Source organism: Ruditapes philippinarum, unplaced genomic scaffold (assembly GCF_026571515.1).
Source record: "Ruditapes philippinarum isolate M1 unplaced genomic scaffold, ASM2657151v2 ctg1169_1_1_1_1, whole genome shotgun sequence".
NCBI classification, from domain to species: domain Eukaryota; kingdom Metazoa; phylum Mollusca; class Bivalvia; order Venerida; family Veneridae; genus Ruditapes; species Ruditapes philippinarum.
This window is the reverse complement of record NW_026859164.1, coordinates 149,180-175,934: the sequence shown is the minus strand read 5'-3', so window position 1 is coordinate 175,934 and position 26,755 is coordinate 149,180. Positions and strand designations below refer to the sequence as shown.

Genomic DNA, 26,755 nt, shown 5'->3' with positions numbered 1-26,755 from the left:
GTTCAACAGGGAAAACTTTGTCAAAAATTATTAAACCATGCCCAAAATCGAACTTGACTCGCACATTCCTATAACATATCCATATGTCGAATCTAAATTTAATGTGTGCAACTGCCGGGGAGATAATGAGCGGAAACTTATTCTTTTAAAGCATAACTCTGTCAAGAATTATCGATTCACGACTAAATTGGAACTTAACCTGCGCATTTCTTTGCAATATCCACTTTTGAATTGAATATGTATAACTGTTAGAGAGATACTGAACGGAAGCTGATCTTTTTTTTCAAAGTTCAAGAGGGGCATAAGTCTGTCTAAAATCATGGAACCATGAGCAAATTCTAACTTGCCTTTGCATTTCTTTGACGTATCTTTTCATGTGATAAATTTGAGTTGAATGTTTTCAACTGTTAAGGATATATCGAACGGACACTAAAACTTTCTTATCTTTTCTTCAAATTTAAAGGGGTGTAACTCAGTCATCAATCATCGCATAATGAGGAACTTCGACCTTGACCTGTACATTCCTTTGACGTATACATATGTTAAATTTATGTTGAATGTATACAATTGTTGGGGATGTATTTAACGGAAACTGAAAATTTCTCTTTTTTTCCAAAACTAACTGGGCATAACTCTGGAAAATAAATCATTGAATAATTACAAAGATCGAACCTGACCTGTGCATTTCTTTGACGTGTTTATACGTCAAATTTGGACTGAATGTATACAGCTGTTTTGGAGATAATGAATGGAAACCGAAAACTTCTTATTTGTTTCAAAGTTAAAGGATTATAACCACGCCAAAATCATTGGACCATGACCAAATGCAAACCTGTACATTCCTTTGACATATCCAAATTTCAAATTTGAGTGACATTTGTGCAGGAGATAAAGAACGGAAACTGAAAAATACTTCAAGGGTCATAACTCATCAGACCATGACAATTTCGTTTTGGCCAGCATTCGTCTATCATATATCTATATGTCAAATTTGAGTTTAGTTTAATGTGTGCAACTGCTGCCAAGATAATGAACGGTAACTGATGATGACGGAATGGCGGAACAAGGTAACACTGTATGTATACCCAAGCCATTTTATTTATTTTTACTGCACCTTTGTATGATTTTTTTGTGTGTAGCCAACACATGTAGTGCAGCATGCCAGAAAGTTAAATGCTTATTAGTATGGTAAATAAATAAATAAATACAGTATTTAGTCATATGTGCACAAATAGGAAACAAATACAAATAAGTCACATCCGACTGAATCAATGTAGTATCTCTATAAGTTTGTATTATTTATATAAAGTGAATAACTTCATGATTTTAAACATTACGACATACAAACAAACAGAACACAGTATTATAATATCTAAGTTTGTCATTTATCTATAATTGCACTACGAATAAACTAAGAAAATACTTACAGCGATAGACGCAATAATTATTAATATAAGACCTATCATTTTATAGCTAAATCGAAAGTGGAAGTTATAAACGTCTAATTAATGGGTAAATATTTGTGTTGTTGCATAGCACAGTCCATTGATATTTGTGTAGACTAATAACTTTATACAAATTCGTTCGTTCGTGATATAAGGTAGTATCAATTTGCATTGGAAAGAACTTTAAAAATCAATTTGAAATATTAATTCTATGTATTAATATATAAACGTGAATATGGAAATTTCTTCTCCTATACCGGATTTACCGCCTAACAAGAAATATCACTTATTTGTTTGTTATGAACGGAATTCTTTGTGTACTGTTGCAGAAATTGTTCAAAATTTGGAGAGAGAAGGAGTCGTTTGTTGCTACTTTGAGAGAGATTTCGTTCCGGGAAGGTCAATTACTGATAATATGTATGATGCAATAGAGAAAAGCATGAATATGCTTATTGTTCTATCGGAGGAATTAGAAAATAGTTGTTATTGTCTCGATGAAATTGACAAGGCATTTAATTTACGAGTACAAGGACAGTATAATCTCATACCTATACGGATCGAGCCCTGTTCTGTACCAGTTTGCCTACAGCATCTCGTGTATATAGATGTAGAAGAGGCCATTGATGAAGCGCATACTAAAATAATTGATGCCATGGTGAAGAAAGGTAAGGTTCCGACAATCACTCTAGCAATTTACGGGTGTATAACTGTTTAATCACATTTTTAAGGCGACATAACAGCTCGTCTGGAAAAAAGCATATTATATCCATTAAAGTTGTGGTCTGTTTCAAGATCCTACAAAGAAATTTCAAGCGGAGAAGATTATGTTCATTTGAAACCGTGGTAATAGTAAAAAAATAGTAAAAAAAACACAAATTACATTGTAATAATGTGGTTTCATGCATTAATTTAGGAAATTGCACATACTATGCAAACGGTTAACGTACATTTGATAACATATGATATCTTTATGTGTATATTCTGACCATTATCTCAAATAACACAGGAAAAGGGTTAAAAATAAACAAAATCTTGTATCATAGTTTGGAGACCTTTCCGTTGAAAATGTGTCAGGGTTAAATCGTATACATATATATATATATATATATATATATATATATATATATATATATATATATATATATATATATATATATATATATATATATATATATATATATATATATATATATATATATATGCACAGTGCGTTAACTGGAGTGCGGGTATTAGTTACCCGCACTCCAGAGCATGCCCATTGATTGGCTCATTTTTGCTGGGGTTTACATATTGTGACGGCAGAGAAAGGGAATGCGACAGAAATATCATATTTAGATGTTCGTTCATTGGTTCATTTTTGCCGGGGTTTCATATTGTGACAACAGGGAACGTGTTTTTATGTTTGACTATGATACAAAAGAGAAAGAACACCAAAACACTCGGTAATCTGATTTATACTCGGGGGCTACGCCCCCTCGTACAAATCAGATAGCTTCGTGTTTCGGTGCTCTTTCTATTACTTATATCATATGATAATGGTCAACGGCGCATGTTACCATCACAAAAAATGACGCTATTTAACATTATGTCAAATCTATTGGTTACACCTTATAAAGATAGTTTCCGCTATAAGTGTTGCTTTTTTTAAGATGGAGTTTTGACCCTTTTGTTATACATGTCGCTTAGCACTGATCATTTAAGGATCAGTTTTTTCTGGGAATGGATTGCATGGTGGGATGGGAGGATGACTGGCCTCACGAAACACAACACATTATTTTTTATCTGCGTCGTTGTTTCATGTTGCATTGTGTTAGTAGAGTACTGCGTCTTTGATGTTGGTATACATGTACATCTTCGTACAGCGTTCATCAGGAGCCGGCTCTGGATCTGCAAAATCAAACACACTCGTATGAATAAATTAAAAAAGTGTATCAAATGTCGTAGGTAACAGTATAAACACGAAATTCTAAATTCAAATAAAGTAGTTATTTTTGAATTTTACATTTTAAATAACACAAATTCGTTAGTTACTTTTTACCTCTGAGTAATAAGATGCGTTGCAATTCTCAATTCTACACCTTTCTCCCTATGTGACCGAGTTGTGAATTTCTATCTAGACACACCGTCTTTCTTATGGACGTTACCGTCTTAGTGGTCTCTCGTGATTCGTCCATATCAAAGATGTCTTTCGGTTCCATATAATGAACTCACGTTCCGTTTCTAGTGATAATTCTAGTAAGGACCGATTAGGCTCTCTAAGCTTAACTAATAAATTCTCGAGATGCCGCGAACTAATTCATTATCTCCTCTGCAGTCAATAAACGGAGAACATATCGCAGACTAACATGTGACATTTGCAGGACGACTATTTTGTTATTTGCAGGATGTCTCGAATAGACTGCTTGAAGTCGTGGTTAGCAAAGGCCTTAAATATTCCTTCGTCCCTGACGGGTATTTTTCCGCCCAACATATTTTGTTCACTATCAGACTCAATTAAGCCGATCGATCTAATTCGTTTCTCTTTAAATTCACACTACATGTACAAACATTCTTTGTGTAGAAACCTCTACTGTTGATAAGGTGTTAGGGAAATGCAAATGTCTATGTATAACATATTTATCTATGTGGAATACTGATTTTTCTATGAAATGTATAATTTCACAGTGCAAAAAGTCATAATATAATTTTACACTTTTCGAAGAAGATACTACTTTTTAAGATTTTCCCCATTGGGTACCCTTCTTTTCATTTATGGCTATTTAGAGCAAAGCAAAGCTGAAATCGTAAAATAAGATATATTTCAAACGTAATCAAAACGATAAACTATCTTCAATTCATTCAATTTACCGATCACCAAGTTCGTGTCTACCGATTCGTCTCTACGTTTTGATTTCCTTCTTAACAGTTCCTTCATCTTGCAAAGCTGCTCTTGATGACATTTGGGCATATTCAAGTATCCTACGAGCAATAACTGTAAAATCTGTAGTAGTTTTATTCGGTAAAAGTGTACATGACATGGCAATGACATAATGATGCATAATGATACAATACATATAACAATAATGAAAATATTAAGGAGACTAGAAATATGACATGACATAAGTATACGACATAATATAAATATATGAGCCATGTAGTGCCCACCAATACCAGGGATAACACAAAAAAGAGGAAATGATTCTCTAAATTTCCATTGTGGTCCCTGACATTGGAGACATGACACAGAAAGTCATGTTAATTTGTATGAAATTGAAATTAATTCTTGTATAATTTAATAAGGCATTAATTCCAATAATTTAGTTGAGATCACAATATATCACAGTCCAAGTTTGTATCACATTAAAATCACAGTTCAAGTTTGTATCACATCAATGAATCATGAAATAGTGCATCACAGAAATTGTCAGTCAAACTGTAAAAATTTAATAAAAAATTTATAAAAACGTTAAATGAGGAAGCTAAAATTGGGTAAATTACTCAAGGACACAACATGTGTGGGACTCTATTAAGACTATTAAAAGATTCAAATACGATTGAAAAATAAACTAAAATTACTTGGCCATTAAATGGGCTTTGATGGCATGCTTGAAGGTGTGGGAATATTGAATATTTCTAAGATTTTGAGGAAGGCCGTTCCATAGTGCAATACCATTAAAAGCAAAAGATTTTCTACCAAAGCTTCCTACCTTTGTTAAAGGAAATCGTCCTGTGTCACTAAAAGAATAGCTTACACAGGAATCTGATGATGAAAGTGCAGACACTCTGGACCTGGTACAGCGGTCATGGACCTGATTAAGGGGTACAAAATGCTCCTAAAGGTATTTTGGGGCTGTGCCAGACTTTATTTTATGGACATGGAAAAGAGTCTTCTGATCAACTCTTTTGGAGACCGGTAACCAGTTAAGAACCTTAAATTGCTCTGGCCCAACATGTAACCTGCTGTCCTTATTCAAAACAAAACGAACCAATTTATTCTGGGTTGTTTGGAGCCTTTTCTTCCAATTCTGAGTCAAACTTGGGTACCAAAAAGAACAAACATAATCAAAATGGCATTGAATTAAGGACATGACCAAGAGTTTCCTAGTATGGAGATCCAAGAATTGACTTTTCCTATACAAGTATTTCAGCCGGGCATTTGCTTTCGTAACCACTGACCGTGCAATTTCTTCACGGGAAAGGTTCTGGTCCAAAGTTGCACCGAGATATTTAACTGAGCTGGTAGCCTGGATATTTGTACCATTACATGAACTATTTGAATTACCTTTTGACCTTAATCTTGGTTTTGAACCAAACAGAATAGATTCTGTTTTGCCAAGATGAAGTGAAAGCTTGTTATCGACAAGCCATTCACTTACATACTCCATCTCAAGTGATAAAAGAGATTCAATGTCGCTTACCAATTTCAATGCGTAAAGCAATGACAGTCATCGCCCCGAAGGATAAGTAAATAACCAAATGTTGGAAATACAGCATTTCAAAAGAGTCCATGTTTACCAATTCCTAGTCGCTTCTTAAATGTGTACGCGTATGTCAACAATTAATTATTGTCTGTAACAATCAATGAGTAAGTATTCTTTCTTATGAGAGAAGTAAAATAATCAAATCCCAATGCAATCCCTTCGAAGCACATTTTATTCAATAAAGAACATTTTTAAGTTGCGGTCAGATGATATGTATTTATATATCTTTCCGCTCTATTAGTGTATTAAAGTGGAATTAAGTTCGTCATGGTGTCACTTGTCCACCTTTTTGAAATGTTTTTTTTTAATGATTTAACCAAGCGATCATTCATATTATTTGTTTAATATAAATAATATCAACACCATTTAACATTGATTGTCGAACTTACTTTTCAGCTCAAGTCTTCTTGTTTGTATGATAAATTTGTCTGAAATTGAGGCAATCAGTGGAAAAAGACAAATTCTAATATTGAAGTTAATATTAATGAAATTTCATTTAAACATTTTTAAGCATACGAAAAAAAAGAAATTTGTTTGTTTGCTGTGTAAGATTTTATTGTATTTCATCTCGTGAAATTAAAATAGAATTTTCACTCATGACTATGCTTATCGTAAGAATATTATTTTAAAGCTCACTCGATGAAATAGAATTTCACTTTACACACAAACAAATATCCTCTAAACAATTGCTTAAAATATCGGTGTAATTTGGTACAAACGGATGTACCCGAAACGGAATTATATTTGTTGGAACGTACCAATTGCTCAATTTTGCAGTGTATATTTCAATATTGATCATCGCGTATTTTATGTATCTTTGAATTTAATAACTTTCATTTATAGATGAAACTGTATTTTGGACCAGAAGCCTATATTGATTGAAATAAACTTTACATGTATCGTTCGACCTTACATTTAATTGAAACCTACTTTGTGTTACCGGTATTTAGCTTTTAAAAGAAATTGTAAGCTTTTTGATATATCCGCATTGTACAAAGGTCCTTAATCTTGCTCCACTCTTATCATTAATATTTAATCATTACATGCAATTTATAAACTATTAAATATTAAAATTATATAGAAAATTTATAACTTTGAGGAGTATTATAAATAAGAACCGTATTCGGAGATAAAGACATACTATTTTTCTAAAAGATGTACTTTTGCTTCTTTTGTATCTGAAAGCAACGACAAATATATATTTTTGTTGACTCTCTAGCTCGAAATTTGTAAAATTTAAATATCTGTTAATTTGCGACCTATAAATTCGTTTTAGGAAGAGAGACTAATAGTCGATTGCCTGGCTTAATATATTTGAACCAAAGAATTTGAATGTTTAGCTGCTGGCTTGACATTCAAAATGTGGATTGAGTAGACAAAATGTGGATCGTCTAGCATTCGATTAAAAGGAATGGCATATTAAATAAAGTCAATTCCTTATTCATGTGGATGAAATTGTCTATATATTTCACTTCTTCTGCTTCATTTTGTTTCAGATCAACAGAATGCACTTAAGGAAGGTAAAGTATTTTGTTACGATTTTCATGCGATAAAGCATTAAACTGTCTGTCATGGATCAAATACATTATATACTTTGAAATATAATAATTAATTATTACTATAATCATTTACTCTTGATTTTTATCAAATCGCTAATTCTGATTTTTGTTCGCGTGTCTTTCAATAACATGTATATATTCTGTATTTGATACGGGTTTTGAGGTCTCGGGGAAATTAAAACGAACTTAAATTATAGAAGTACGTCCTATAATAATTAAATTTGGAACAGCACGTGGCGCAAATGCTTGAAGTCGTTGGTACATTTACTAACGTGTTTAATAAAAATTATCTGTACAAAACGGGATGTACGAGCAATTGGACTCCTTATACACAGCTAAAATCAAATTTCTAGCTCATCAGTTCTAAGAGTTTTAAGAGTTCTAAGGTATTAACTTGTTCTTATTACAACTTGATAACATTTTAAACTTTTTGCAGTCTTGAATGGAATAAAGACTTTTTATATATCCAGCTTGCACAGCAAACTTATTTCTGTTTTCCATTACAATTTCAGGATCTCATTTTATGTTGATGCAATTTTTCTCTTTTCTATCTCTTTATTTATCATAAAGATTCAAACGGGAAGAACATTGAATTTGGATTAAAGGCAAATAAACCTAACTTTTTGTCTTTGACAAGGTATAGACTGAAGATTACAGAAAAAGAAAGATCCAAACTATGGAAGCAACAGTTCGAGGTAAACAGTTTATGCCAGTTATTATTGCAAGAGATATTGCAGAAAGGTTTGCCGTCCGTCCGTTTGTCTGTTCGTCTGTCCGGGCGAACGAGAAGACACTTGTAACAGTAAATTATATACATTCCATCAGTATTGTTGTATGTTTTAAGGGTCTTATTTGGTACTTTAAACAAAAGAAATACCCAGTGAATGGGTTCGTCTGTCAGTATGTTCGTCTGACAGTATGTTCGTCCGTCCATAAAATCTGGTTCCCGTTATAACTAAAACATTTTTGAAAAATTTCATTAACCTTAAAATATGGATAAAAACAGTATGGACATTATGCGCTTTTATGTTTATTCCTATGTTAAGAAATCTGGTTGCTAAGAGAACTAAAAGACTGAAAATATGGCGAATATATCAATTTATTACCCTTTTTGATTTTTGCCCCTTTTTGACTGGATATTGATCCGCCGAAAGAAATTGATATATACGATCCAACAGGTAATATACACATTAAATTCCCCTTTGGATACCCCACATTGTAAACAACATACGCTGTGACGATGCGCGTAAGGTTCGATGTTGCGTAGTGTAAACTCAGATAAACAAGCATTTTCTAACTGTCAAACAAAATAGAGTAGTGATATATTTAAAACAAATATGACCTCGTCAAAGCTTGATATCAATTAAAAAAGTGTATTTAACAGACTTCTCATTTCCTCTTTTTTACAATCGTTAGGTATGAAAGCAAATACTTCAAGTAGATCTACATGACGGGGACGTCATTTTGTGGGAAAGGGGTATCCTAAACGAAATCTTATTTCAACGTTTCATTTGAAACAGCAATGATTTATTCTAAAATAGTCTTACTTAATAAAACTATTATTTGGGTTTAAGTGTGATATATGTGGATTTATTTTATGCTTTTCAGTGGATTACTGATTTATCCGTGAAAATTATATTTGATAATGTCACAGTGAAAATTATCAAAATATAATTTCACACTTTTCAATGACGAAACTACTTTTTTAAGATTTTCGCCATGTGGTACCTCAATTTTATTTTTGCTGACAATTCTGACAATGTCAGGCTGTTTAAAGAAGAGCAAAGCTGAAATTGATAAATAATTTGATTTTCAAAAGTAATAAAAAGAAAAAAACTTCTATTCATTCAAATTCCAATCACCAAATTTCGTTTCTCATTTTTTTGTTTCATTTTTACAGTCTGAAAAATACATTCTTTCCACATGCAAAACTGCTCTTGATGACATTTGGGCATATTAAAGTATCCTACGAGCAATAACTGCCGTACGTTTTATGAAAACTTGAAAAGCAATGACAGCCATCAGCCCGAAGAATAAGTAAACAACCTAGAGTTCCTGAGCCAGCCTTTGAAGTTTTCCATTTTCCTTGCTGCTTTTTAATGTTTTCACATCTGTCAACACTTATTTTTTGTCTGTTACAATCTTCAAATAAGTTTTCTTTCTTTTAAAAAGGTGTATGACTAACTTATTTAAATGATATCCCTCTGAATTAAACACAATTATTTTCCTCCCGTGAAATACACAACTTTAAAAAAATGGCTACCGCTTACATTTATCAAAGCCAGGTCTAATATAGATTCGCAGTAAGTAACAGAAATATGGATGGATGGTTGGACTTTTTCTTTTGTTTTTATTATTAAAACAAGAATTCATTAATTTTTTTTAATAAAATGAATAATATCACCGTCATTGAACGTTGATTGTCGAAATTATTTTTCAGCTGAAAGGGGGGGGGGCAAAACATATAATTTAATATATTCTTGATTATTAAATGCAATCGCATATTTCAAGATATACGGTTTAAACGTGTTTATAAATATGCTCCATCTTTATATTAAACGAAATAATAAAATAGAACAACTCGGCATCATTCCACAAAATTAAATTTTTCGTTTGAGAAATGTGGTTAAAAAAGAAATCACTTTTTCGGGGCTATAAAAACGGTACATCAAGGAGGTGCCAGAAGGGGGATTTGCCCCTTTCTGTTTGGGGGGTTGCCCTTTCATCGCCAAGAAAATTTTTGACCTGTGAGGGGCTAAAATTGGCCTTAGGTAGATCTGTAGGTAACATGTAACTAACGCTGAAAAGCCTTTGACTCTCTCTCAAAAGAAGATGCAGCACTTTGAAATCGGTTTTGATGGGAAAAACAAAGGAAAATAGCGTTGCAATGGTAATAGAAAATTAAAGATTTAGCATGCTGTTACAAAGGCTGTGGTCCAGTCAACATTTGTGCCAAGTTTGATGAGTATTGAAGCATTTTTTATAGTTTCATAGCAGTTTGAACTTGTAACAGGAGGCTTTACAATGAATACAGACATTTGTGCAATATACTCATGCGGTAAAAGGTTAAAAATGAATGTATTATTCTGATTAAAGATTAAAAGTTTTTCTTAAAATTTATTCACCGGCTACATATGCAATGCGGTATAAAGCATATTACAATATTTCAAATATTTCAAGATTTTTAAAAACAACTGATTTAAACTTCTCGGGTTGAACAATTTATTTTAACTAAAGAATAAACATAACAGACCTGTATGTATTATCTATTTATATTTAATTACAAGTTTACTACCATTTTAAGATTTCACAATAATTGCTTAACTATCTAATGATCATACAGGCAAATTTATGGTTTAAGCCCTCCTTTGACAAATAACAATACAGTTAGGTTCAGTTTACAATAAGCTGTAAGGATAGGATATGAAATTATTAAGCCTGTTAGGTATATAATAATTACAGGGGTAATATTGGATTTATTACAGTTATGGATAATGCCAGACAGTGTGAAAATAATTTTACATAGGGACAAGAATACTATACTGGTGTGGCGACGAGGTCGGGTGGTTAACGCAACGGACTATTAATCTAAGGAATGCTAACTGTGTGTACTCTGTCAAGCATTTGTTTCATTTTGCAAAAAAAAAACAACATTGCTTAGTACTGATTTGTTCCAGGAACGGATTCGATAGTGTTTGAATAAGATTTTAGCTTCCAACACATTCGAACTTAAACATATTTTTTATAAAATAATATACTAGCTATTAAGACCAAGATATGTATGAAAGAATAATGAGTTAGAGTGATAGCTTAATCGTTAAAGGACTGATTTACAAGTTCAATTCAAATTAAATTTTAGATGTACAAGCAAATCTTGTTATGTTAAGGCTACTATTCCATGCATTCTTAATCCCTAATACTAGATTTACAGGATAGGAGAGTTCTATTTTGTAATTCTTGTTGTATAGACCTCCTATGATGACAGGTGACTGAATCCAATCTATCTCCGTACTAGGATCATTTAAGAAGTTGTTTCACTGATAAGTTTCCGAAGTTTTATCCTCATATTTTTTAAACGCTTCATAGTTAAAGTATAGGTCATATGGCAACTTTCTAGCTTTCTTTATTGTGGACGAAAACCTCAAAGGCCCCTCTGTATATAGTTTCAGGCACATACGGGCGCCTGAGTAGAACCACCGACGTTTTCTGGAACTTGAAGATCTTAGTTTACTATAAAGTTTCTTTTAAAGGCCGAGATATTTCAATTTTAAATACATGCAATCATATACACTGACCAATTTACTGACCACATTGTATAATTGACAACAAGACTAAAGTTCGGAGCTACATTAAATGTCGCATTAGGCTTGATCTAGCTTCCAGCAGATTTTTAATCAATTGCGTGACATAAATCGACCTCGCGTCATTTAAAAGTGCATAATCTTTAGACGGGTCAATGCTTTTAAAATTGGGAAATTGTCTGTCAAAGATGACTACCGTTTAGGTACTACAACAAGCATTGTTACTAAGGAAAAGAATGCTTATGTAAAGATTAAATAGAGTTTGATTCAAGATTGTCAGTAAAAGAAAGCTAGTTTTACCGACATATCAGAAAGCATGACCAAGCGTTTATGCCAAGAACGGTTTGCGGTTAGTGGAACCCCATTTGCTATTAACCATGGAGCCAATACAACAGCACTTTGAGAGTGTCCAAGACATTATTAAAACATACAAACACTGTGATAGTCTGGTTATTTCTAACTTGCTTACAGGTGAAAATTGGTTGCATATGTTTTAGTCTCAAAGTAGCGCCGATACAAATAGTGGTTGCGAAAAGGCAAAAAGTGACCCTTTATTGCCAAAATGACCATCAGTACAAATAGAATGTTGTATGCAATTTTCTTTAATACAATTGAGGCAGTCGTTCAATGGACTGTTCTATCCGAATTCAGTATTGAAAAAGGTAAAGGCGTTTTACAATAAGAAGTGTCTTAGTTAGCAAAAAAGATAGTATGAGCTTTTGGCTTCTGTCCGCAAAATGTTTGCGGGCTGACAGATCAGTCAAATGATGCTGAGACCCTCAGTGCCGTGTACTATTTCTGAAATAATGTTTTGTAATATGAATTCTGTCAGAGAGCTCGCTTTGAAGCTTTTTCCTTAACCTTGACATTTTGACATTAAATTTCTTATCTTGTTTCTAAACAGTTCATCACTTTACTGTAGAATAAATCCGTTTCCTTGCATCCAACTGAAACTGTTTTGTTCAGTTTTCTTTTATTTATTTATATTTTTCCACTTCAGTAAAACGGTTCATTTATTTATTAATAAATTATATTCATTATACTAAAGTTTCAATAAAAAATAAGTCATTTGCTCTAAAGATCCAATTTTTGGGCCGCAAAGTCATAATCGGACAATTGACGTTAATAATCTGTTGAAATCATGATTAAATAAATAGTTACACATGTATTTTGCGTGATGATAAATGATTTGTCTCTTCAGGTATCAGCAGAAATACTTCAGGAAGTCGAGGACACTTTCAATCGATCATACTACATAAGACTCCATCATGTTATTGATCACCAGTATCTACTAATGACGTTCGTGTTTTTGTTTTTCTTGATACTCATCATGATCATCTTCTCAATACTGGTGTTGATGCTGAAAGGGGAAAAAACAGATAAATTAACATCGGCAGAAATGTGTCTTGCGGTTGGTTTACCAACTTGGTTTATATCATATACTGCAAGTATGATAGTCCTTGGTATTTGTCATTGCCGTAGCCTTATGTTGTTTAAACTCAAATTGAAGGTAAAATAATGATAATTTCTCAGCTCTTAAATAAATGAAATAAAATATATTTTACGTATTTTCAACGTACGTGTGACAGATCAAAATGACATTTAAATGACTCGTCAGTTGCGATCTGCTGCATGCAATGCATATAGCAGACATGAAAGTATTGATTGTAGCTTACCGTAAATTAACCATTACAAACAAAACCAAGAATATTTTATTGTATTTTCCTATTTCACTTCACGGGTAATTAATAGATGTGATTAAGTACTTCCAAATAGAATATTTGAAAAACCATTTGTAAGAGTAAAAATCAATTATATAATATTGAACTGTATGAATGTCTATTGGTACACTTACAACATTTCTTTTTTTGTTGCAGTTATGGACTATATTACGCGGATCACTCTGGAAAATAAGTCGACAATACAATAAGCAGACAGGAGTGATTTTTTTCTCAAGGCGAAACTTTTTTGATGAAGCAGTATCCTGTATTTCCCCTTCGTGGTCCGTTAATTAATTAAATCTGAGTATTACAAAATTTGGTTCTCGTTGTCCAGTTTTTCTTTTATCATTTTTACTCGTATTCGAGTATTACATTTAAAATAGTAGATATATGCTATTTACTGCTCACAAACAAGTATTCGGAAAATCATACAAAATTGATTCTTTTTTATCATGAAAAGGTTATGATATTAGTTGCCCGAATTTAAGGTACAACATATGTGCTTTTCTGAATATTTCTTTAAAAAAAAAGAATAGAAAAAAATACATAAATTTCATATCAGCAGTACAACCTAAAACAAGGACATTTAAACCACTAAATTGAAATTTCCTTCAAATATGTTCCAGATTTAAATATTCGGCTACCAAATTGAATATATTTCGCTTACTATAAATAATAGCAGATTATAAAAAGTTTTCTAATGTTATATCTTGAAGCACTATCCTTAACATGTTTGTCAGAAGAACATTCAGTTTTACGTTATGCGCATCAACTTCAAGCCATGCCAGGTAATTCTTTCATGAGAAACATAATAAGAAATTAAGGGCGTATAATGATTTTCTTCTACATTACATTAAAATATTGTGTTAATTTAAAATAGTAACTTCTTCATAATTAGTAAGTTGTAAGCAATGGTATTTTTTCCTCCATTTTTTGAGAAAATTTATATACACATGATATATTTTACTTTATATTAAGAATTTCTTGATTACTTGTTTAATATGTCATGAAAAAGTTGTCAAGCTGCTTGAATTATCTTCTTTTGTCCCCTTTACAGCTTTACTTTGAACGACAACTTGCAAAAGAAAATAAGGCATATCTGAAGAAATATCTGAAGGAAACACCTGAAGAAAATGAAAGTCCTGAGGTAAAATATTTTTTACTGTGTAAGAATATCACGTTTAGTTGCGTTTATTTCATAGAATGTTTAAAACATTAATGCGATAGTGATAATTTTATGACAAATACAGCCTGATTGCTCATATCGGTCTCAATATTAGTCTCTATTAAATGTAACAACCATCTGACATGTACAAATATCAGGAATATTTCTAACAAACGATATGTTCATATCATTTAATATAATACAGCTTTACCTGTTAATTTTGAATAAAAACAAATATGAAACAACCAGAACAGGGTTCAGGTGTGCGTGTGTATGCGCATGTGTATGCGTGTGTGTAACTAATGCAAAGTATTAATTTGTGTTTTGATTTGACTATTATACCTCGCAGGAATATACATTACGGATGTTTGATTCATTCTTGGCAAGCAGTTGCCGTCAACTAATGGACATAAGTTCGAGGGGCAGCAGGCATAACATGAATAATGGTGCAAAATGTGTATGTCTTCTTGTTGATGATTGGCTGAAAGACTTGTCAAAAGACTCTTAGTGTAAATTCTTTGTAACAAACAATATTTGCTATTTTACAACAAACAATAATTGCTATTTTACAACAAACAATGATTACGTAATGTATTAGAACTACCAAAATGAAATGACTTGAAACAGATTGTGTACGCTGCATTAAGGAAATTTCGGTCGACTAATGATTAGCAAGATTTTCAAAAATGTATAAATATGCGCAAGAATTTTGAAAGACTTCTTATATCAAAAACTCCTTTACCAGCATCACAAACGAAAAGAATTAATCAAATGTAGTATATGTCCTAAAACATGTTGGCAAATGGTGAAATCTAGACGAAAGAAAGATAAGATAAAGACTTGAAACATAGAGCCCGATACATGGAGAAACTACTTTCAGGATTTATTAAGGAGGGATAATCTTCCATAATTAAATGACACAAACTTTATTGATGCCGAGTTATCCGAAGAACAGGAGTCTATTCTAAATTTTGAAATAACACATATGAAATATTAAAATCATTAATCAAGTAAAACACGAGAAATCTCAAGAAAAAGATTGTTTAAGGGCAGAATTTTATAAATTATTTCCCTGATCACCGCTTTTGCATGTATTATTAAATAAGATATAAGAATCTGGCGACTTTGCGAGACAGTATTATTGTGCCTATACATAAATCCGGTAATGAATTAGACCTGTTAAATTACAGAGGTATAACCTTGATAAATGTATGTGAAAATTGTTCTCAAATATAATTTACGACAGTATGTATATTGGCCGAAATGATTAACAAATAGACAAGCTTTATGCAGGATTTAGGACTGGATATTCCACTTTTGATTACAAAGTTAAGTTTGTTTGTTTGTTTGTTTGTTTGTTTCATGTTACGCCTTTTCCCAACATTATTTCAGTCATATAGGCGGGTAGTTTCCTAACCATCGTTCCTGGAGAGTGACATCCAGTACTAGACTACCTTCCTCCGCGCTAAACTACTTTAACTAAACCTGGTAGATTTTATGTCTCATATGTTGTCTTTCAAAAAGCCTTTAGGGGAAATATATTACGTGTGTTGACTTCTATGTACTAGTATTCAAATTTAGGCAGTTTGTTCGGGTAGAAAACGATAAAGTGACTAAGCCGTTTCACACAAGGCAAGGGGACGTAACTAGTACAATAATAGTTAATCTATATACATGTTATATTGGGTTATCTCGCTTTCGACGAACAAAAGACGACAAAAGACCACCGATTCACCTTCCTGACAAATCAAATGTATTCTTTTCGCTGATAACGTTACAAATTGTACTGAAACAGTAAAATGAGTTACAAAAGCAATTAATTTCTGTCCCAGAGTGTTGCAGTGATACAGTCATGACTATTATGAGTAAAAAAACCGAAATAGTCGTTTTTTTTTTCAAAACGGAGGTCCCGGTTTTTCAAAACGGCGGCCCATTACGAACGTATGAACGTTATATAATGATTCGCCTGCAAATGTTCCTGGAGAGTTACACCAGTACTAGACTACCTTCCTCCGCGCTAAACAACTTTACTAAACCTGGTGGTAGATTTTATGTCTTATATGTTGACTTTCAAAAAGCCTTTGATGAATTTTTCACTTGTTAAAATTAGAATGGCGTTAGGAGAAATATATTACGTGTGTGTACTTTTATGTATTCAAATTTAGGCAGTTTGTTCGGGTAGAAAACGATAAAGTAACTAAGCAGTTTCACACAAGGCAAGGGGACGTAACTAGTACAATGATAGTTAATCTATATACATGTTATATTGGGTTATCTCGCTTTCTACGAACAAAAGACGACAAAAGACCACCGATGCACCTTTCTGACATATCAAATGTATTCTTTTCACTGATAACGTTACAAATTGTGCTGAAACAGTAAAATGAGTTACAAAAGCAATTAATTTCTGTCCAGAATTTTGCAGTGATACAGTCCTGACTGTTATGAATAAAAAACCGAAATAGTCGTTTTTTAAAACTGGGGTACCGGTCCCGTTTTTTCAAAACGGCGGTCCATTACGAACGTATGAACGTTATATAATGATTCGCCTGCAAAACAAACACATGGGACTTTAATTCACACCGAAACTTTCTTGATCTAGAGCGAAAACAATACTTGCTGCACAAGCAAGGAAATATATTTTTGTGATAAAATCTTTTCATGGAACATTTGTTTATTTTTATGACGAATATTTTATTTATTCTGTTTTATGTTGTTACCTATTCTTACATATGGGGCTGAAATATATTGTACAAAATACCCGGATATTTTAGAACAAGTTCATATTCAATATTTTAAAGATTTCATTGCATCATTTCTTCTGTAAATGATTGTGTAGATTAAGGAGAATATGGTAGACTTCTTTTATGTATTTTCATCATATTAAATGTATAAAGTACTTGTGCAAACTCTTATGTATGTCTTTTGTATGTCTGAAAAAAGATATATTAAATGTTGCAACAGCAAGATAGCTTAGGTAGGATTAATTGGGCATCTTCCATTAGATATTTGTTATACAGATATGGTTTTGGATTTCCTTGGTTAAACCAAACTATTGGTGATAATGATTTTTTTATTATATAAGATATACTTGCTCAAACTAAATGTTGTAGAAAACATTGCAAATTGCAACAGAATCTCTTTGTAAAATAGAATAGAGATTTTTGATCTCACAAAAAGTAGATATGTTATGTTAAAAATTCCACTCACTGTAGTTGGTCACAATATGAATATATAGTGTCATTAAAAAAAACTTGCAGGTTTTTTTTCTCAAGAAAAGAAATTTTTACTTGAGATGTTATAGGTAACGCAACTTCCCAATCATAGTTTATTCGTGTAATTATACTACATAGTTTAATTATTCTTTTATTCAAGTTAGACATATTCAGTCAGATTTTCTTAGATTAAAAATGTTCAGTGATTGAAATATTTTACTCAAGAATGAGCATAGTATATCTTTAAACAAAGATTTGAAGATTGTAAAACACAAAACTGGTATCAACAGATTACCGTTTTCACGCAATGTGAAAGATATAAACAATTCAAAACTATGCAAAATAATCCTGAGATCTGTCTATTAATTAAAAAATTTATATTAGAAAAACATTGCTTAATTGCGTTGTTCACGTCACAAATGTTTAATTGAAACTGGTCGTCATTCTGGTCTTCCAAAGAAAGAACCTTATTGTCGACATTGCTATGTAAACTTTGATTTACGAATTACTGAAGTTGAGTTTTACGTATTCTATAAATTTAATAAAAATAAACATGAACTACAGCAATATTTACTAACTACAGCAATATTTACTAAGGTGGTATAAAGTAGATGTGAATATGATCACTTTTGTAATTTAATGAATTGTTCTAATGATGATAAAGTAAAATCGATTGCCTTTTTGTACATGCCATTATGAAACATGAAAAAAATGAATTTTTGAATAACATGACACAATCTTAAATGTGTGATATTATGTCAAATTTGCTGTATTTTTATGGCATTTATTTACAAATAAAAGTGTTGTTGTTCTTGTTGTTGTTGTTGTTATTGTAAAAAAGGTTCCACTAAGGAATGCTACATGCCAGATATGTGAAAGCTGTTCACAATGCAGTTTCACAAGAATTTTAATATAATTTCATATGACAGGTTACAATTTTAGAGTACAGGAAGGTCACAATGGCCATAGATCGTTCACCTGAAATAAAATCACTTGACAAAACTAAATAGAATTTAACTGGACAATGTAACAGATCGAATATGAGAGCAGTATTCCTTGAGGTAAAAGAGAAGAATAAATTATTTATGTTTTTTCTTTAATGATTCTATGAAAAGGTACCCCGAGAAAACTAAGAAGTGTTTTACTATACGATGCCACACAATATCTGAGCCTTAGGAACATGGCCAATCCAACTATAAAAGTCCGTTCAAGTCCCCGAATAATGTGAAAGAGAGATAATCATATTGTACATACTTAATTGATAACCTACCTTACATACAACTTTTTTCAGTGCCTTAAAAGAAGCAATTGGAAAATACAATCAAGAAAAAAGAGACTAGGTTAGGAATCGAACCCGTGACTTCTAGACTGAAAAACGTCGGACTTGCAATCCTAGCATCGCTTGTCAAGGCGTTAGCTCGAACACCGCCAGCGGCCATCCCATGTTTCCTTTAGCAAGAAACTTACATTGTAGTGGTTAAAAGTATCAATAAGTTTTACAATAGCCTATCAATAAATGGAACTACAAGTATCAACAAAGTGTGAAAAAATACGAGCATGCCGACACAAATATTAATACAGGGAGTATAACTCAAGCACATAGTTGCCGCCTTTCTTAAATTCAGTAACATGTGTAAGTTATACGTGCCCTGTCAATTAGTTAAGTAACTAAAATTCAAATGTAAGAAAGAAATACTGTTTTAGAAATATGAGGTTTGGCATGCTTGTGCGTTGTATTAGCAAATTTGAGAGTTACAAGTTCAATTACTGATATCAGCAAATACTATGCCATTCCCGAGTCCAAAGAAAAGTTTAACTTCACAACAGACATAATAACTGCTACGAAATCAAAGAATTTTAAAAGGAAATAATCTTTAAAAGCTATAAAGGTGCAGATTGCTTCTAGGCCCAGGTCATCCACTACCCCGCTTACCCTAACCGGTAACCAGACATTTACCTTTTCTTGTTCGGCGTTTACATCCATCCTAAATAAAAAATAACAAAAAATGCAAACGGTAAAATACATTTTAAAGTATATATATGCAGTATTACCGCCAAAAAAGAAGCGGTACCATGGTTCTGCATGATGCGGTACCATGTATATCAAAGTTTTCTTGATTTTACAACATTATTTTGCATTATTTGTATAAAATTGGTATGTGATCAGCTCGTGTCAATGCATTTTGTGATTATTTGACATATGATACATCTTCCGACAACTTTACTTTAGGAAAAGGATGAAAAATGTTCGCATCATGAACACAAATGTTTCACATGTATAAAAGTGTTTTCATTAGTTTCAAGTTATAATACACAAATATTGTTGCTAATGGTTTGGCATACATACTAGATGAAACATTCAAATCTTCCGTGATGTATGCAGACTCTCTAAATAAAATAAAATTTAGTAAGAAATTTTCGCATTTCTGAACTTACCACTTGCACTTTTCAGAAGAATGCTTAAGAATGATACGATGCTGCGCGCAAGATTATAAATTATTGACGGTACACGGAAAAATGATTCGTAAACCCTTGACACCGTGATGTTGATATGTATACGATTTAACTCTGACATATTATCAACAGAAAGGTCTCCAAACTATGATAAAATTAATATATGTTGATGTTGACGGCACCATTAAATTTTGGAATCTACGAAAGTAGACAGGTTCCACCATCGCATGTATATTCGGTATATAACAGAATATAGAGCCAACTTAACAACTTACGAATTCATAGATTAGAAAAGAGTTTTTGTAAAGCAGCATACCTTCAGCATACCTTTATGCTGATTTTGATGAAATGTTTGAAGATGTATTAAAATGTTACTTTTGTCAAGTGCAGACAAAGAAAGTAATTTACATTTTACGAACGACATTTAAAATCTACGATTATTACCAAAAACAGGTCAGAATATGCAAAAGAATAGCTCTTACTGTGTTAGTCACACAGTAGACATATGAAGATAACTACAGCAAAATCAGTCAATGATTGCATACAACAAGTAAATTATTTCTTGAAATGTGTATATTTTTACTTGTCTTAAAATCTTAGTACAATTTTCTCAAGGTTGATTTTCTTGAAATATTATGACTTATCTGAAGGCATGCAGCTTTAAGAATTAAACGCGTTATAAATTATTTAAGATAACTTATTTTAAAGACGTTTTCCAAAAGAAAATTAATAAGGATGCCTGTGTAAGCTACACAAAAATGTAACTCATGTTTACATCTACTTAGTAATAGAAAGAGCACAGAAACACGAGGCTATCTGATTTGTACGAGGGGGCGTAGTCCCGAGTATTAATCAGATTGCCGAGTGTTTTGGTGTTCTTTCTCTTTTGTATCATAGTCAAACATAAAAGCACGTTCCCTGTTGTCACAATATGAAACCCCGGCAAAAATGAACCAATGAACGAACATCTGAATATGACATTTCTGTCGCTTTCCCTTTCTCTGCCGTCACAATATGTAAACCCCACCAAAAATGAGCCAATCAATGGGCATGCTCTGGAGTGCTGGTAACTAATACCCGCACTCCAGTTAACGCACTGTGCATGTATATGTATACGATTTAACCCTGACACATTTTCAACAAAAAGGTCTCCAAACTATGATACAAGAAGGTTATAAACCTTGGTGATAAAATATAATTTGAAGGAAACATTTCCTTATTACGCTGAATCTTGCTAACACAAATATCGGATTATTAAACTTGATGATAAAATTTCATATGTATTAAATAATTCTAGTGTAATATTGTAACCGGATATTTTCGTGGTTTTGTTGTTTCATGAAAAATGATTAATTAACAAATAAAGGTTAGTTATTAAACTAGTAAGCAATTTATTCCTGTGTGATCGTAAGAGGCGACAAAAGGAGTTAAAATCATCTTTCCTGTTTCGGCGCCTTATGACCTAAATTGTGTTGATGCGCCTTAACTTAACTTTTTAAAATGTTATTATCTGTTCAACAGTCACAAACCAGCCTAAATAATCAAACCTTTCTCAAATAAATGTCTCGGTTGGGTAGACATGCGAATTTTGAATTTGAAAATAAATAAAGCATCAAGAATATTGTTCACCAACATGTTTGTTAACAAAAGCGTTGAAATAGATAGTTCTCGTTTTTTACAATACAAGTAATGGGTGTCTGTTTAGCAGTGATGGTAAAGCTATTAATGAAACAATTACAGGACACTGTATTTAGAACTTTCATTAGTATGTATTATCTAATGGTACTAATCCTTCATCTTCTAAAATTCAAATTGGAGAAAAACTCATTCTTGTATGTAAAAAAAGGATTTTCATCATCGGCAAATGAGGACATAACATGTGGTGAGGGAGGAAACTGGTTAAAGGCATCTGGAAAGGGGTGTTGACCAGTAGTTTGTAAGATACCAGACGATGTAACACACGGTATACTTGCTGAATGGTTACTTCGATAACCGAACACATGACGGACAAGCAGTGTCATATGGTGCGTCAATCTATGTCATGTGTCAAGAAGGGTTCGTGATGAACGGAAATAGTATGTTACAATGCAATGAAAACGGGTCATGGTCCGGTGCATAGCCTAATTACATCAAAATCACGTGTGAAATTCCACAGTCCTCATTTGAAAATGGCTGGTATCATATATCATATCAAGGAAAACAGAATTCCAAAACCTACAACTTGTTCATAATTATAAAGAACAATTATATGGTCATTGTCAAGAGGGTTATATACTACGAACACACTCACAAAGAACATGCATACAATTAAATAAATAGACAGGCGCAGAACCGATTTGTGAAAAGGTATTTTGCACAATACCTTAGTCGAGTTTAAACGGGAATTACAGGTATGAGCGAGGTGATTTGTTAACACAAGAAAAGAGAGAATACAGAACAATGATATATATTCATTGTCAAATTGGATATAAATTGTCTAATGGAACAGATAAGAGACAATGTGATGCTACAGCAAACTGGAGTGGAATGAATTCCGTATGATCGCCTATAACGTATTAAACCAAATGATACTTCATGTGGACACTATGCTATAAAAGCAATAGAATTCTCGCCATCAAACACAACAAAAATCTCAAGCAGTTTGGTCTTCAGAATTTTCATATAACACTACATTACATTTTATCTGTAATTCCTTAAAATATTCTTGTCGAAACAAAACAAGTGAGCTTCGGTGTTCAAATAGTGGAACATGGATTGGCAATGTACCTATGGGTAAATATTTTTGTTGTAAATATTATGTTATTATTTACATAAATTTCTACTAAGCCTTTTTCGTCAATCATCATCTCTAACTGAATTTAAGTGGCATTCATGATGATGTTCACTTTAAATGATAACGTTCACTTTAAATTTATAAAACAAATCATGATCATGAGTGTATCAGTTTTGGTTAATGAGCAACAGTTTTTTTTCATTTTGATGCCAATGATATCTTTCTCTATTTTGATAACTGTGTTCTTAAAAAAAAGACTACTTATCCGAGCATCTTCCTTTAAATTGAGATTATACCCTTCCACTAGGTGAACAGATGAAAGTCAAATTAAGTTTACATTTTGCCATATCTATTTTAGATTTTATGGTCTACTTCGCTTGAACGATAAATAACACTTGTGGTCCATGGAAACTTTTGTATCCAGGCAACGGATATTAACTCTAATGTTCAATTCATAAAAATAGTAGGACAGTCTTTTTTATATTTTAGGCAGATTTCTTTTTTTTTATCCAAAACATTGTTCGATATCAACTGATATCAAAAATTACCAATATAACAACCGATCTTCCGAAATGTACAATCAGTTGAGCTAAACTTAATAAAAATGAGCATAATATCACTCTAGCTTGTGAATTATTCTTATAACAATGACTGGCTTTCTTTATGCCTTACTCTAAGTAGATAGTTATGTTGGTATTATAAATCATTGTAACAGAAAGTGTCAAAGAACAACTGTCTCTAACTTACATGGTGATTGGCGTTGTTTTTGGAATCATTGGTACTATTCTACTAGTAGCATGCCTTGTCGCATGTGCCTGTTTTTGGATAAGGTATTACTTTTTGCATTATCACTAATGTATGCCCTAAAATTATTTTGCTATGTGCCCATAAAACGTTTATCGAGCAGCAGTGATATGTATTGTTAAGCAAATTTTATAAAATTTAAGAGAAGAGATCATTGATAAGATACATGTAGATGCCTAGTTTAGAAATAATATCAGTTCATTCGCCCGTTATTTAGAGAAGTGAGCAGTTGGTAATTACATTGCAGACAAAAGCATTTCTAATTGCGTTAGTGCGATTGTTAATCCTAACAGACTTACACCGTAATAAAGAATATTTTTGATTTTCCAAGCAATTTCGGGGATACAAACAATTTTGTCTTTTACAGTTACAAATTCGATAAAAACCGCAATAGTTTGACTTGTATATACCGTATATGATTTGCACCGTAAAGCTGAAACGGTACAAGTATATTTGAGCCCGGGATAATCTTGGAAAAACTAATTTTTGCACAATTTCGGATAAAATATATTCTCTGCCACAAAGGTTTTAAATCGTGGCAGGGGCAGGCACAATTTCGCGGCAGGGCAATGCGGAAACTTGTTACACTATATTGACGTCACAAACCATCACCATAAAAACTGTCTCTGTGGTTCAAACGTTTTGCCGATCACCGAAACTGGGAATGCGCAGTGCATCGACTGGATCCAAACAATTTGTTAGTGCTCGACACCTGCCCATATAAGCAACAATAATGACCATACTTTATAATATTCAGCAGACTACCGATTGATACGTTGAATTTACATTCCAAAGAATGTGGTGCACAAGAAGATACAATATTAAACATGTATATGTACAAAAAAATGTATGTAATTTCGGTAAAGTTGAGGAGCAAGTGATCGAAACATAAAACTTATGTGTCTTGTATCTAGATACAAGTAAATGTTTATAAAGGCTATCATTTTAAGCACATGTTTATGTGCAACAAAATACAAAACGTGTATAGATTATTTGAGTGATTTTATGCGGATTAACATATTTGTTTGTTTGTTTGTTTGTTTGTTTGGATTTTTACGGCACGTCAACACATAACTGGCCATATCGTGACGAATGCTATTAAAGGCTTAAAATGTTATGTAAAACTTTGTTAATGACAATAGAAATGAACCAATTAGATCCTAGAATACAAGTTTATCTCTTTCAAATAATCAATTATGTATTTTGATGGATTAACATATATTTACATTCAAAGTACAATGCGCTTATATAATTACCCTTGAAAAAAAAAACAGTTCAAAATTGACCATATACATCTTTATTGCCTCCGAATGTTCGAAGATATACATATTACATAACACAGTCAATGAAAAGAAACAACATTAAGCAAAGAAAAGCATCATAATTATACAAAAAAGAACAATTTCAAAGATGTAAAATTATATATATTACATAAGACAATATTTGAAGAGAAGTGACGTTAATCATATCAGCACATCATATTAGTGCAAGAAGATACAAAACTACATGTAACATCTTACGCAAAAATAGCACATTCAGCTGCAAACATACATGTATTTAACATTTATTTGCTTTTACGTGTTTTTTCGTTTTTAAGTTATCATGTACATAACGTTTGGACCATACAATGAAGAAGAAGGAATCTAATTGACATTAAAAGCAAACCTTACATATAGAAAGGTTAAAAATGCATAAAATGTCAGTAGTTCCAAAACTTGACCTACCAACATTAACAAGTCTGATAGCTCTCTCTACTGATGGCAAATGATAATCAATTTTACCTCCATCAGGTCTCGGGCTAATTTTCTAGTATATTTGGGCAAAACTGAGATTCATTGATTCTGGATGCAAACTTTTTTCATACAATCATGTACAAATCATTCCATTGGCATTTTCTCTTTTTTCGGGTATTTTTTTCTTATTTCTATATGTTTTGGTTTCTAAAACTTTAATTATTCATTGATGGAAGAGATTTTCATTCTAAGTTCTCAAATTTTCATTTCTCTGAGTGTTTATTTGAATATATTTAATGGTTTCTGCGTGATATTCTCTTGATATATCGTGTTGTGTGTATAATACATACCCTTACTATATCTATGATAAAAGATATTACAAATTAGACTGAACAAGAAATACCCTTTTTTTTACAATGGTTATCAAGGAGTAAATTGTTTTTACAAGTGTACATATATAGCTGAGTACGAATGGAATTTAGTCATTTAATGATGATTTTTAAGAATATACAGTTTAGCAAAATACGTGTGTACTTATATAAATTGTATAATCATGTGAATTAACTAAATGCCAGACAAATCAATGTATAAAGAATGAAAGCTACAATTTGTTACTATACAGATACTTGGTCATTACTGGAGTATAAAACATTACTCAGTGAATACTCACACACACATCAAAGCTAAATGAACGTTAGACAGATATCATTTGAATATTAACACCATTCCGAAAAACGTAACAACAATTCAAAATTGGTGTTAAAAGAAAAAAAAGAAGAAAATAACAACAAAAAACAAAAAAGAGCACACACACCAACACACACGCTCATGCACACACACACACGCACTAACACACACACACACACACACACACACACACACACATTCACACTCACACACACATTCAAAACTGAAAATGAAACATCCCTCTGAAGCAATAAAAACACAAACAAATTGTTGTTAAAATCGCCTTTTAGGCCCCGTAGCACCGGCTTAAGCAGTATGCAATCAATGATGAAAAAGTGATAACACGGGGTAAATACTAATAATACCTGTTTCCTTCAACATAGAAAACATTTTGCAAAACCCGATTTGGTCTTTAAAATCGCTACAAATCAAACTTTT

General features: G+C 32.2%; 1 protein-coding gene across 1 annotated transcript; it reads left to right on the top strand.

Annotated features, from left to right (window-relative positions):
• The first annotated feature begins 1,585 nt into the window (after positions 1–1,585).
• LOC132755510 (uncharacterized) lies at positions 1,586–16,123 on the top strand. The gene is made up of 7 exons (XM_060746388.1): positions 1,586–2,110; positions 7,402–7,425; positions 8,035–8,159; positions 12,967–13,744; positions 14,227–14,274; positions 14,544–14,633; positions 15,001–16,123. The coding sequence occupies exons 1-4, from the start codon at positions 1,681–1,683 to the stop codon at positions 13,282–13,284; spliced, it is 897 nt and encodes a 298-aa protein (XP_060602371.1). The 5' UTR covers positions 1,586–1,680; the 3' UTR covers positions 13,285–13,744; positions 14,227–14,274; positions 14,544–14,633; positions 15,001–16,123.
• The last annotated feature ends 10,632 nt before the right edge of the window (positions 16,124–26,755 follow it).

What these genes read in the sequence shown, in the direction of transcription:
- LOC132755510 (XM_060746388.1), top strand. Translation starts at nt 1,681, where the DNA reads ATGGAAATTTCTTCTCCTATACCGGATTTACCGCCTAACAAGAAATAT. An exon ending in TGATGCCATGGTGAAGAAAG is followed by an intron (nt 2,111 to 7,401) that starts GTAAGGTTCCGA and finishes ATTTTGTTTCAG; the next exon opens with ATCAACAGAATGCACTTAAG. An exon ending in TATGGAAGCAACAGTTCGAG is followed by an intron (nt 8,160 to 12,966) that starts GTAAACAGTTTA and finishes TTGTCTCTTCAG; the next exon opens with GTATCAGCAGAAATACTTCA.